Source organism: Betta splendens, chromosome 15, assembly GCF_900634795.4.
Source record: "Betta splendens chromosome 15, fBetSpl5.4, whole genome shotgun sequence".
Lineage (NCBI taxonomy): Eukaryota > Metazoa > Chordata > Actinopteri > Anabantiformes > Osphronemidae > Betta > Betta splendens.
This window is the reverse complement of record NC_040895.2, coordinates 6949261-6961749: the sequence shown is the minus strand read 5'-3', so window position 1 is coordinate 6961749 and position 12489 is coordinate 6949261. Positions and strand designations below refer to the sequence as shown.

Here is a 12489-nt window from a genome sequence, read left to right as displayed (position 1 = left end):
AGTTTTTGTGCTCATTTTTTAACTGCGTATTAAACTTGCATGAATTGGTTATAGGATACTTTAGGTTAGACAGCACAAACACAATCATGTAAAGGGTAGCATTACTCATGGTTTATTGTCATATGTTAAGGAATGTTTTTTGAAATTATCATTTAACATTTGAATTTTTCTAGCATTTTGTACATTTCAGACTATTTGCATATGTACAGATCTAGACACCGTATTTCCACTTATCACTTATTTACTAACATTTTATTTATTCATTTATTTATTTATTTATTTTACTTTAAACCGTTTGGGAACCTGTTGTCCTTTATCCTTAGAAGGCTGAAAGCCAACTCCAGTGACAGAGCATGTTGTGAGACACATGAGTAGTGCTTGCGTGCCCGCGAACCATCACTTGAGGTGTGAATTACAGGTCAGACTGTGTACTAAACCGACACACATACCAAGTTTATGGCACGTGCAGCAGCAATTTTGTTTTTATTTTGAGCTGCACAGTCCAACATATGAGATGTGAGATTGGCTTTTCAGAGATACTTTACACTGTAGTGTTTATTCAGTCTCCTTTTAAAAGATATACTGCTTCCGTGATGTGTGGATGGAGAGGCGCAAGGAAGCATATTGAATCGCTGCAGGCCCTGTGTCGCTTTTCCCCGAGTTGTAGAAGTTAATTGAAATTGTCTGTGGGAATGTGGCACGACACCAGTTTGAGCAGCGCTGCCAAAGAAAGAAGCAGTGAGCTGACATCCATCACTGTGACGGTGGTAGTGGTTGGATTACCTGACCAACCAGAGCTGGGTTCTCACATTCATACACGAGAAGCTGACTGACTGTGTGTGTGTGTGTGTGTGTGTGTGTGTGTGTGTGTGTGTGTGTGTGTGTGTGTGTGTGTGTGTGTGTGTGTGTGTGTGCGTGTGCGTGTGCGTGTGCGCGTGTGTGTGCGCGTGTGAGAGAGTTAGGGCGCAAACAGCACAATATCTGCAAAATTATCCAAACTGTGAAAGTTTGTTCAGTAGGAATTGTAAGTAATGGAGCACATTTGTCTTCTTTACACCACCTCACTGATTGGTTCAGTGGTTTGACTGGAATGTTGCATTAACCACTCAGGGAAGTCATATTCCATGAGAGGGAAGAAAGAAGAAAACAACAACCGTAATCACAAACACAAGGTGTGACTTTTAATATCTTGATAAATTTCCTAATCATCAACCTGAAAGTCTTAGTCTGCTTCCATGAGAGGCTCCAGTGTTTGTTTTCAGCGCTGAAATCAGAAGAACTTGATCAAAAGAAAGTTCCTTTTCTTTGTCTTGAGAATCCCAGGTAGCGTTTGCTGTATGTTTTCTGTATGTCTTTTTTTTTATTTATCCACGTCTCAAGTGCCCCTGCACTCTGACTATGTGGTATCATTTGGGCCTAATCTGGTATTTCTGTTCTTAAGCATTAGTAACATGCAGTACTGTACTTTATACTGATGTATCTTTATATACACCTAGAATGTTACACTTACTGTACAGTAAGTGCTCTCGACTATACTAGACAACCAGAACTTTGTGAATGTGTGTGAGTTTGTGTATTCTTAGATAGGACTCAAATTTAAGCCCAGTCTGGTTTTAACAGTCCCACAAGTCATGTGTTCAACCAACCAGGTGAACCCTTAACCCCAGCACTGCCCAAGCATTGTGGATTTACAGTATGGGTTTTGTAGCCGTATATAGTTTCAACCCGCTCTGGAAAAAATACTGATCTTCCATTATCAAGATTTGTGTTTTTTAAAATACAGTATGAACATTTTGGTGTTGCTGCTTGTATTTTTCCTCTTAGGTTGAGTCCCATTAAGTCATCGTGTCCGGTTACTTATTTGTTTACGTGTGTGTGTGTGTCTGTGTGTGTGTGTATGTGTGTCTCTCCAAACCTGGGAGAGGCACTGCTGGGTGGCAGATCAGCTTCTAGCAGCTGCTTATCAGCCCAGGTGGGTCACGGCTGATACCTGCCCGAGCTACACAGAGCAGCTAACCTGGAAATTGATGTTTCACATCAGCGACCACCGCTTTCTGCTCCATTGCTGGGAAGTTGTAGGTGTGAGGACAGGGGACGCGTGTGCGTGTCTGTCTGTGCATGTTGCTTGTATGTGTATTTGTGTTATTTAGTCGCTGACAAGAAATGCACACACACACACACACACAGGAGTTTTGTGACGCACATTTTTCCCCCACACAGGCCTTCATCTCCGTAATATTCTTATAGATGTTAAAATAACATAACACAAATACAAAAAAAATTGAAAAATTGTGAAAAAAAAAATACCACTGTAAAACTCTTGGTGGTCTTTGAAAACCAGAAAGCTCTAGGTCTCAAAAACCACTAGAGGTGATTTCAAAGGGGAAGAAATGTCTTACTGGGCCGTGCATAATGTTTTGAATATTACTTGGAAAATGAGCTCCTGCTGAGAGCAAGGACCGGTGTTTGGGCACTTCAAGCACCGTATTTTGCACAGCCATTGTACCTCCGCTTCACATGCTCCTGATTTTCTTATTTGTGTAAGACCAGTCTAACAAACGTTCTTTACCTCCGTGGCACCACTGCCGCCGTGTAACCTGCATCATTAACAGAGCAATGGTCCGAAAGGTTTTTTTTAGTTACCACAATACCTGATTAGATGCAAAACATCACGGCTCTTGTTTCAGTATCACGCTCCATGTGTGGTTTGTGGCCTGATGCTAGTGTTGGTCGTTGCAGCCGCTGTGCAATTGTTGAAGAAAGGTGCTCTCGGCTGACATTTGTTCTTGGAAAATAAAGGCTCACGTGCAGGTGTCAATGAGTAACTGACAGGGTGGGTGTCCTTTACCAGAACCAGGCTCAGATTTGATAGTGGTGTTTGACGGTGTCTTCATCAGTAACTGGAGAATAGCCTCTCTACATACTGTTGGTAACTCTTAACCTTCTAGGTGCATTTTATCTGCTGCCTGTGATCAACAGTGTTGCACATTCATAGTATTTGATACTATCTGTGTTGTATGTGAGTTTGTTAGCCCAGTTATGAGCCTATAACTTATGTCTGCTGTCGTATATGTGTGTTTTCTACACCCTGGTGGGGCAGTGGGCTACAGAGAGTAGAGCATAATTGCACTGCTTGTTCTTATCTCCCAGTCAAGAAGGTGTTTGACATTTAGCAGGCCGTCTTCGAACCATGGATCATTTTGAAGGACTAAGACGTGTCTGTTGTTTCTAGCCTTCTTCCCTGCTCTCTGTCCAGCCCGACTCTTTCTCTCCTTTATTTGATTCTCTGTGCAATAGTTTGTTTCTGAGACGTCCCAGTTGCAAAAAAAAACCTAGTTAATTTTTTTTGGCTTCAAACATACAGTATTGCTAGTGACCATGCAGCTGTGGAGGTTTGTTTCCTGAAGAGCAGAGATAGTTTGAACAGTGTAAAAGGCGGTCAGGGTGAAAGGGAATAATTATGCCAAAACTGATAAAGTGACATTAACTGTCCCTTCTGTTCACCTCCTTTGTTTTCTGTGCACCTCTTCATCATTTTGTGTCTCTCCTCAGATTAACCAAGGAGGTCAATTGCCAATTTGCCAGTGCCAAAGTCTTTGTCAGGAAACAATATTAATTTTGGCTAATTAAGACCTGTAGCTAATGAGTGCTAAAGATAATGAGTTCATTTATAATCCATAAAGCAAGTGTGGCGTGGCAACACTGCAACAACTGTAGCTGGACATGAAATTTTAACAGTATTATTGCAAACAATCTGGACACACACATTTAGACACATATCATCGACTTTAACACTCTCACCACCTCTCTCCCTCTCTCTCTCTCTCTCTCTCTCACACACACACACTCACACACACAGGGCTCTGGCATGTCTGCATTGCAGTCCTCTGCTGGTCAGCGTGAGCACATTTTCAGACGAGCTTTTCAAACTGTGGCCGTCCTACGCCCCCGTCTTCACACATCTGTCTGTTTTCTGCCTCTTTGTTCCTGCTTCTCTCTGTTTTTCCTCTGTGCCTCCCTGTCTGTCTGCCTATATTCCTGCTGTTGCATGTCCATCTCACGGGAAACAGTCCTGGGAATGTGAGGGAAAAGGGATGCGATTGGGCACAGGAAGACAAAGAATGGCCAAAAGAGGGTGAAAACATGGTACATGTATAGGAGGAGAGGACAGAAAGATAAAAGTGGAGAAATGACAACAATAGTTTGGGAGGATGGAAGAATGCAGTGACCGGAAGATGTGGATGTGGAGCTAATACACACGTGGAGAGGTGGGAATATTCAATATAATGACAGAGGGTGTGATGACGGTGAGAGCAGCTTCACAGCAGGTGGAATTAAGAGAGCAAGATAGAGATGCTCTAGTGGCTCTAATGTCCATCTGGCTTTGAAATGGTCTGTCCAGTCAGATGGCCATACTGGGCTGAGCTGGAGCTGACCAGGATCAGACATGCTACTGTGGCCTCAGGAGCACAGTGCTGTTCTCCAGCTGTTGCGCCATATGGCCTGGTGAGACAGAGGAGATGAAAATAACGTAGCGCCAGTCGGCGGCAAGTGGCTGGTATAGATCTCTTTGGGGTCGTCATGTGGTGTTATACATATGCTGCTCGTGAGCTGCTGCGAAGCTCCAACATCTGTGTCCTGAGAATTGGCTGCCACAGCTCCTGCTAAAAAGCTTAGTATTGAACACATCCTCTCTCAGGATCATCTGTATGAGAGGACAGCTATCACAAGAGAAGGCAGTGCTTAACAATAATCAACAAAATTAGGAATACGATGAATGTGAACAGCCTTTGTTTGACGTTGTGCGCACTATTAAATCTTCCTTTTGTGTCAAAGCTGCTTTTCTTGCCTTTTTCCAAGCTTTCTTCTAAGGTTCGGGGTACCGGCTGTGTAGTTGTCAGGAAGCGCCGCTCTTTCCTGAGGTGCTACTCCACACCCCCCCTGCCAATGACAGCCAGGGCTGCAGGTCAACTCTGCGTTGCCACAGCTTCGCTCGTGACCCCGGCGCTTGCCATTTCCCAACATCTGCAGGGCTGACAGAAACAACATCCGCCCCATATTTCAGTACCACATGGGCAAAATGATAAACATGTAAACAGGAGGGAAAAGGTCAAAAAGGAGAGGCTGTTGTTTGGTTTGTGCGTGCGAGTGTGGGTGCGTGCGCGTGTGTATTTACAACGGAGGTGGCATGTTCCATTACCCGGCCATGATTTAGCTCATTCTTTGGTAATAGACAGCCCTTATGAGGTCAGCTGAGGGCCATTGTAGGAGAGAGGGAGTGTAGGAAGGTTTGAAAGAGAGAGGGAAATAACAGAGTACGTGGAGAATTAAAAACTGAGGTGAGCGGCGGAAGCGGATGAAAAGAGCAAAAGCACAAAGACAGATGGAAAACGAAAGATGTGAAAAGTGCCAGTGTTGATGGACATGTTGGCATGTCGGCAGCGGTGGTGCGGTTTTGGGTCGCGGCGCCTGTGTTTGGGGCGGGAGCGCGCCTTTGTGACAACGACAGGCCAGACCGGCGCCGCTGTCACTCCGGGAGCCTCGGCAGCGCACGGCCACCTGTCCACTCCAATCACAGCGGCCCGTGTCCCACTGTCTGGCCTCCGCAAGCGGGACGGAGCATGACGAGACGCTGACAAAAATGAAAGGGAGAGGGTGGGGACGCGGCGAGGCCGAGGACGGAAAATAGCGGGAGCCTCCGCGCCCGATCGGACGGCCAGCGGAGCCGCGTGTGAATCGGCGCTGACAGGCCTGCCTCTCATCAGCAGCGCGGGATGACCGTCCACTAATGTCCGTCACCGTCTCCAGAGTTTGCTGATGTGATTGGTTAGTCACAGCCTTGTCTCACAGTGTTTTCATCACTTCACCAACCGGGTGTGTTACAAAGCCAGTCCTGGGCTGGACATCCGCTCATGTTACTATTGGAAACAAGTCCCAGAGGTCCCAAAATACATACATACACTGTAGGATGTGCTTGTTCCATCTTATTTATACCACAGCACCTTCAGGAAGTGTATCAATCAGCGATTAACTATAAATGTCTGAACGCTTTGAGCAAACGCACTGTGTTCACTAATGGCCGTGTACACGCGGGCATTCCCCATGTGTTGGGTTGTAGATGCGCATGCCTCTCAGGAGCGGCTAAAGAAAAGGCAGAGGGTGTTCTCCTCCCATCCGTGACAGATTTAGTCATAAATCTGTTGGATTAATACACAGGCTTCCCAAGGACTCCCGTGGTGTGTGTTGTTGAAACACAGGAGTCACTTAAAGCCAGACTCCAGGCACTATTTGTCTTCGGCTCTCTTCCCATCACGGTTATTGATGTCACACGTGTGCGCACGGACACACACACACACACACACACACACACACACACACACACACACACACACACGCATGCACACACACAGAGAAAACAAGGCCAAAAAATAAAGAAAGGCTAAATGAGAAGAAAATGAGCTAAAATATGTTTTTTTAAGGCCCTACTATGTAAGATGTAAGATTTGTCTGAGATAAATTACGTTTCCAGTCAAATATAACCTCCTTTAACAAGCACCACTAGTAATAGCCCTTATTTAACCAGTGAAGTGCATTTATCTGCAGTGGTTGTTTTTAATATGAGAATGTGTCGCACTTGTTTGTTCATAGCGCAGAGGTATACAAACATAATCAGCGAGCGTTTTCTTTCCCTCCACCTTTTTTTCTTTTATTGCTAGCTTTCTAATTGACCTCCCTGGGGTAAAGGGTTTACTGTCATTCTCAGTGGCTATTTCCATGCTACCAGAAAATAAACTCTCTGTTTCCCTTCTATTTTCACCCGTTAAAGATGCCCCCTGAACACACACACTTCTCTTTGTATGGAAATTGAGGTCCGGGGACGTGGTTTCTGACCACGACACTATTGTCATTCCGAGTGGATGTGGCTTTATGTCCAAGCCCAACTGGCTTCCCAGAAGCAACGCGATTCCCTATACATTAATGCAGCACAAAGCGCCATAGACAAAAAGAAGTGGTGATGAGTTGATTGCAGCTCATTTGCATCTTATTTCTAGAGGACTAAAATATAGTTTAATTTATCGTGTATTTGACTGGAGGTGAAGGTGCAAGTTAATGCATCCCCATCCCCCAAGAGAGCTGTTAAAAGGATGAATCTAAAACTGACTTAAATCCCCTGATGGAATCTGACTCGGAAATTACCCTCCAAGTGCCTCATTTGGAGCCATTTGACTGGAACAGTTAGGGTCATACATCAGTACTGTACCACGACGTGGGATCCTGCTCAAATGCTGCAATACGCCTGATCAGTCCAGATGTGCGTGAAGCTCACACGGTTCCACTGTTGTTGTAGAAGTGCGTTGTCCGTCCGTCTGACCGCATGCATTAACTAGAGCAGGTATTCAGACACATGCCAGCACAGACCCACTCTCTGTTAGAGTTGTTGCCAGCCGCAGAACCATTTAGTTATAATGGCACCCAGTCAATTAGCAGGATGTGGTTTAGCAAGCTCACTCTTTAGCGCTGCGCCTGTTATCCCAGACCTAATGGATCTGATGCTGAAGAGTACACAGCGATGAAGCTCGGAGTCACGGTGTCATAATCACAACTCATCTACGTGACTGATGTGAAGGATTTCCATTATCACCTCTCTCTACCGAGTGTACTCCTCAGTTTCTCTTCACATGATAATCTATAGGGTGATGAATGCTGCGTCCTAAAGGAGAGCAGAAGACAAACACTGTACTAAATGAGCTCAGGCTGCTGTTGAGCTCAATACACTCTATTTGCCGCCCCCCTTTTTTGATGGGAGCGACTGATGACAGGCAGCGTGGGTTCCACTTGGTGTGGCTGACATGCTTGAAAGCGCTCTTTTGGTAACACGAGTGGCATCGTGATGACTCAGCAGCCTAATGATTGTATGACTTGAACCCTAAGGTTGACTGTCCCTCAAGAGAGTTCATCAACTATTTATTCAGATCAGTGTCCTTCTGCCCTGTCTTCTATATAAGCCTCTGTCTTAAGGTGGCTTCATCTTTTCTTTTGTCTGCCCCTTCTTTAGATGAGGGTGCACTGAACAGCTTATTTATGGATTAAGCTTCTGTCTGCCATAAAATTCAAAGCAATAATTTACTACATGTCTGAAATTGCAGTCCTGACAGTGCCTGTCCCACTGAATCAGCTCTCAGATGAACGAGAGGTCTAGAGATGTCACCCACATAATGAACAGAGCTTTAGCCTGTAGCCCCCTTTCTTTTTCAGGCCCGAGGCCCAGGGGCAGGGCTGAGCACAGCGCCCATCTAACACCAGCGATTCCTATTGATCCATCAGGGATTGATGTCCTCCAGCAGCTGATTTAGAGCTCACACTGGTCCCCCGTCCCCAAAAGGTTGAGTAAAACACGCAGCTGCTGTTGGGTATAAGTTAGTGAGCGTTCTTAATTTCCTCCGTCGCCTCCTCCTCCTCCACTGTCGGTCTCCTGCCACTCCACGCTTGTCATTTTGTGTTTCATGACCTTGTGTTTTTCGCACTGAAGCAACAAGGCTTTGTCCAAATGCAGGACTAAATTGGAAGATATGCCTCTGATATTGCAGCGTACCTGTTAATTTTATGAACAAATTTCACCTTTTTATTTGCTTTATTTTCGCTTTTATGTGCTCTTGTTTTGCTGAGCTTATTTTATCTTTTTTATGTTTCATACTTTTGGCCCTAATATTCTCTGTTCATAGCTATGTTACATCATAACATTTGAATGAAACTCCAGCCACCTCTTGTAATATCCAACAGGTGGACTCGCATCTAGCTCATCTCCAAATTACCCAGCTGTTTGCAAAGACCTAAGAGGTCCGTTGCTTTTTGCTTCGCTTTCATCTACTTTGACCTCGCTGTCAAAGCACTTGGCCATAAACAGCGATTCTTAATTTGAGTTTGCGGAGACGGCAAAAGGTTTAGAGGACAATAGGAGAGAAAGGTGAAGTAGAGAGATGAGCCCTCCAGCCCATCGCTCTTGTCATGAGTTTAGTGTTGTTGAGTGGAGGAGAAGAGGAGGGGCAGTGTTAATATGTACTGTATCATTCATAACGGTAATACCGGCATCACTTGCTGCTAAATAGCATCATTTGTCAGAGGAAAGGACCTAGTGCCACACGCTTTCAGATAAGCAGCACACACACACATACAGTACAGGACACTTTACATATTATACAATACAGATGGTGTAGTCTTTTATTCTAACACCAACGCGCTAAACCCAAATTGTGAAACATGAATTTATTTTAACCAAACCTTATGTTCACTTGTTCCAAGATGCGACTTGCACACTTGTTCCAAGATGCGACTTGCACACACATGCAGTGAGCGGCCAGCGCTCCATACTTAACTAAACCAAAAAATTTAATCCACTCTGTATTTTTAATGAGCTGATCTTTTGTCCATCGGTTATTTTTCAGCGTAGGAGTTAATTTTTCACAAGCCTGTGGCTCCAGAGCCGGGTCCAAGCATCAAATGACCATTTGTGACGCTTCAGTCAAGTGCATATCTGCCCACATGGCGCAGACGATTCCTCCACCGTCGAGAGACAGAGCTGGAAGGAGGGAAAAAAACTCTGTTATTATTGATGACTATAAAGTAAAAAGCTTAATTTGCACTGTCTTCAACCAAATTATAACTCATATTGAAAGCAGCTGAATTTGCATAAATCTCATTAGACGCAATGAGAGGGGTTCATAAATCGTTATATTAATTAGTTGCTTTTGCCACCTTTTCATAGGAAAATGGGGTGTATTAATAAAACGAGAGGGGCGTGTGATTGTGAAGCCTAATTGGTCATTCTGTTAAGGTTTTTGGCCTGAAAGTGACGTGCTTGACTTAGTTTTTCTTCAGCGCCTTGTCTGTCCACACCTCTGTCCACATAGATGGAAAGACTGTAGGTGTACATGCAGTCACTGCATATGTATAAACTGTATATTTAACAGTTTTTATTTCTATGCACTGTAGCGTGGTTAGCATATGCAGATACACCTGTGATGATGCAGTTCACCGTGGGGGGCAACGGTTGTGACTCACGTTAGGATTTAAAGTGACAGTGTGACAAGAGGTAATTTAGCAGCTTAACTGATGTTGTGACAAGCGGACTACTTAAAGTGCTTAAAGTGAGTGTTGGTGCTGCTCTCCAGGACCTCAACGTCATTTCCGAAACCGCGCACCGTGTCCATGCAATAAACAGACATGTGACAACGAGGATATACTGACACACGTCTCCATCTTGGGGTGTGACAGTCACCAGGTTGATGAAGCTAAAAGCTGAGTCAGTCTTTGGGAAGTGTTAGAGTTAGTGTGAGTTTCCTACAATCAACAGAGATCACTGACCCTTCGCTGTCTGTCTGGCAGGTACGTCAGTTACTCAACTAAAGGCTGTAGACCCTGAAAACGAGCCTCTTGTATACGGGATCTTTGGAGAAGAGGCCCAGAAGTATTTTTCTGTCAACAGGGACACTGGCGTCGTGTGGCTTCGCCAACAGCTTGACCGCGAGGTTAGTAAAACCAAGAGATGAGCAACAGAGCTCAGTGCTCACTAACGTGCTTTTACATTACCAGAACGAATGCACTGAACTAGAAACGACACCCTTTGTTTTGCTTTGCCACCTTTGTGCTGACATGTGCCTGTCTCTCCACCAGACCAAGTCAGAGATGCAGGTTGAATTCTTTGTGAGTGACAATCAAGAGGTAAGACACAGATCTGCACCAAGATCAGTTATGGTACCTCCTTTTTACACCCTGACCATATTACATACTGTAAACATTCTCTCTTACACTTCTCCTCCATCTTACTCTAACGCTACCGTACTGATACCTGTCTCACGCCGCTTAGTTTAGCTCTTGAACCGCTACTTTCAGCCCACTCTCTTCCCTGCGGGTAAACTTCTGCACACTGGTCCTGTCTTTCACTCTCACTCCTGCTTTGGTGCCGCTAATACACATTTTCTGTGAGAACTGTTTGGTGTAAAGTAACTTGCGGAGGTGTCTTTGGAACGGTTTTACCAAGGTGTTTCCTCCCTCAGGTGGTCAAGGACACGGTAAACATCCAGATTGGGGACGTGAATGATAATGCGCCAACCTTCCACGGACAGCCGTACACAGTCCAAATCCCAGAGGTAAGAATGGTCCTTAATAACTCATAGGCAACAAAGATATGCAATTTGTTGTTTTATGAACATCAAGAGTAAGCAAGAAAAAGCATCCAGGGGCTTCCGAAGGTTTAGGAGATATTTCCTTGGAAGTTTTCACCATGAAGCCAATGAACCACCAATATCTACATGTGGGCTACAAACAGGGATCATCAACTATTCATGGCGTTTCTCTCTCTGCTGCCGTGGATGTGGCAACATTTTGCTGCACCTGTGATTTGCGATTTGAGGAGTTGTCTTCTAGCTCATGTTTAGAAAGTGAGCGTAGCCTCCTTTATGGGCAAGAAAAACACTCAGCAGAGTAGTAGAGACCTCAATCTTTTTTTTTTCTCTCTCTCTGTCTGCTCTCTGAATCTGCTACCTCTCCCTCAGCTCCCTCTTCTTTCCATCGTTCTCTCTCCTCTTTGCCCTCTCCCTCATCTAATCCTTGATATGAAGTAATTGCCAGAGTGGAGTGAAGGACTTCAAACAGGGGCTGAAATATACACACACACACACACACACACACACACACACACACACACACACACACACACACACACACAAACATTCACACATCCACATATCTTGTTGTGTTTATATTGAGCACAGACCCCTTTCTGAGACTCCACCAAATCTTCAAAGCCACTGGCTTTTTCTTTCCCCAATCCATAAAGTCAGGCAAATAAATGGGAGAATGGAAGACTATTTAGACGAGGATGTTTAGACCACCCACCAGGGAAGGTTTTCTCAGGCCACTGCATCTGCTGCTCAGTTGTGTGGGACTCTGTTATGGTCCACATACAGGCTTTCTAAGCTCTGCAAACAATAGGTGTCAGTTTAGCCTTGAAAATAAATAAACAAAACCGTATCTGACCCTCTATTACTCACTTATTGTTTATGTGAGTCTGGTTCTTGTGGTCTTCAGCGGAATGTAAGCTTTTTTATTTAAGGCTACACGTGCTTCAAATAAAATGTAGTAATAGACAAGGTTTCTAGGACCTTTTACAACAACAATAAGCATTTAAGCAGCTCTATTCTGGAAACAGCTGAAGCCTGTAACAATAAGCCATAACTTATTCAAAACAAACTAGGCGGATTTTGTGTGTGTGAACACAGTGTGTGCAATCTGTTTTATAACGAATCTCAATGAACTTATTTGTTTGTGTTTCCTTGCTTGACAAATTAGAAACCGCAAATTCATTTATATTGTTATGACTGTGTTGCAGTAACAATGCAGAACACAGTCCAGTCATTAAAGCTCTCCACCTCTTCCACTTAAAGGGGGAGTTTCTGAGTTCATTCAGGAGTCATGTTCTTCCTCGTTGTA

At 44.5% G+C, this 12489-nt stretch overlaps 1 protein-coding gene across 2 annotated transcripts in view; it reads left to right on the top strand.

Annotated features, from left to right (window-relative positions):
* LOC129602883 (cadherin-23-like) overlaps positions 1 to 12489 on the top strand; it is a 94459-nt gene that overhangs the window by 22162 nt on the left and 59808 nt on the right. For both annotated transcript variants that reach the window (XM_055502241.1, XM_029175057.3), the window contains exons 4-6: positions 10384 to 10526; positions 10672 to 10719; positions 11055 to 11147. In XM_055502241.1, coding sequence (XP_055358216.1) covers positions 10384 to 10526; positions 10672 to 10719; positions 11055 to 11147 — 284 coding nt within the window. The remainder of the gene's footprint in view (positions 1 to 10383; positions 10527 to 10671; positions 10720 to 11054; positions 11148 to 12489) is intronic.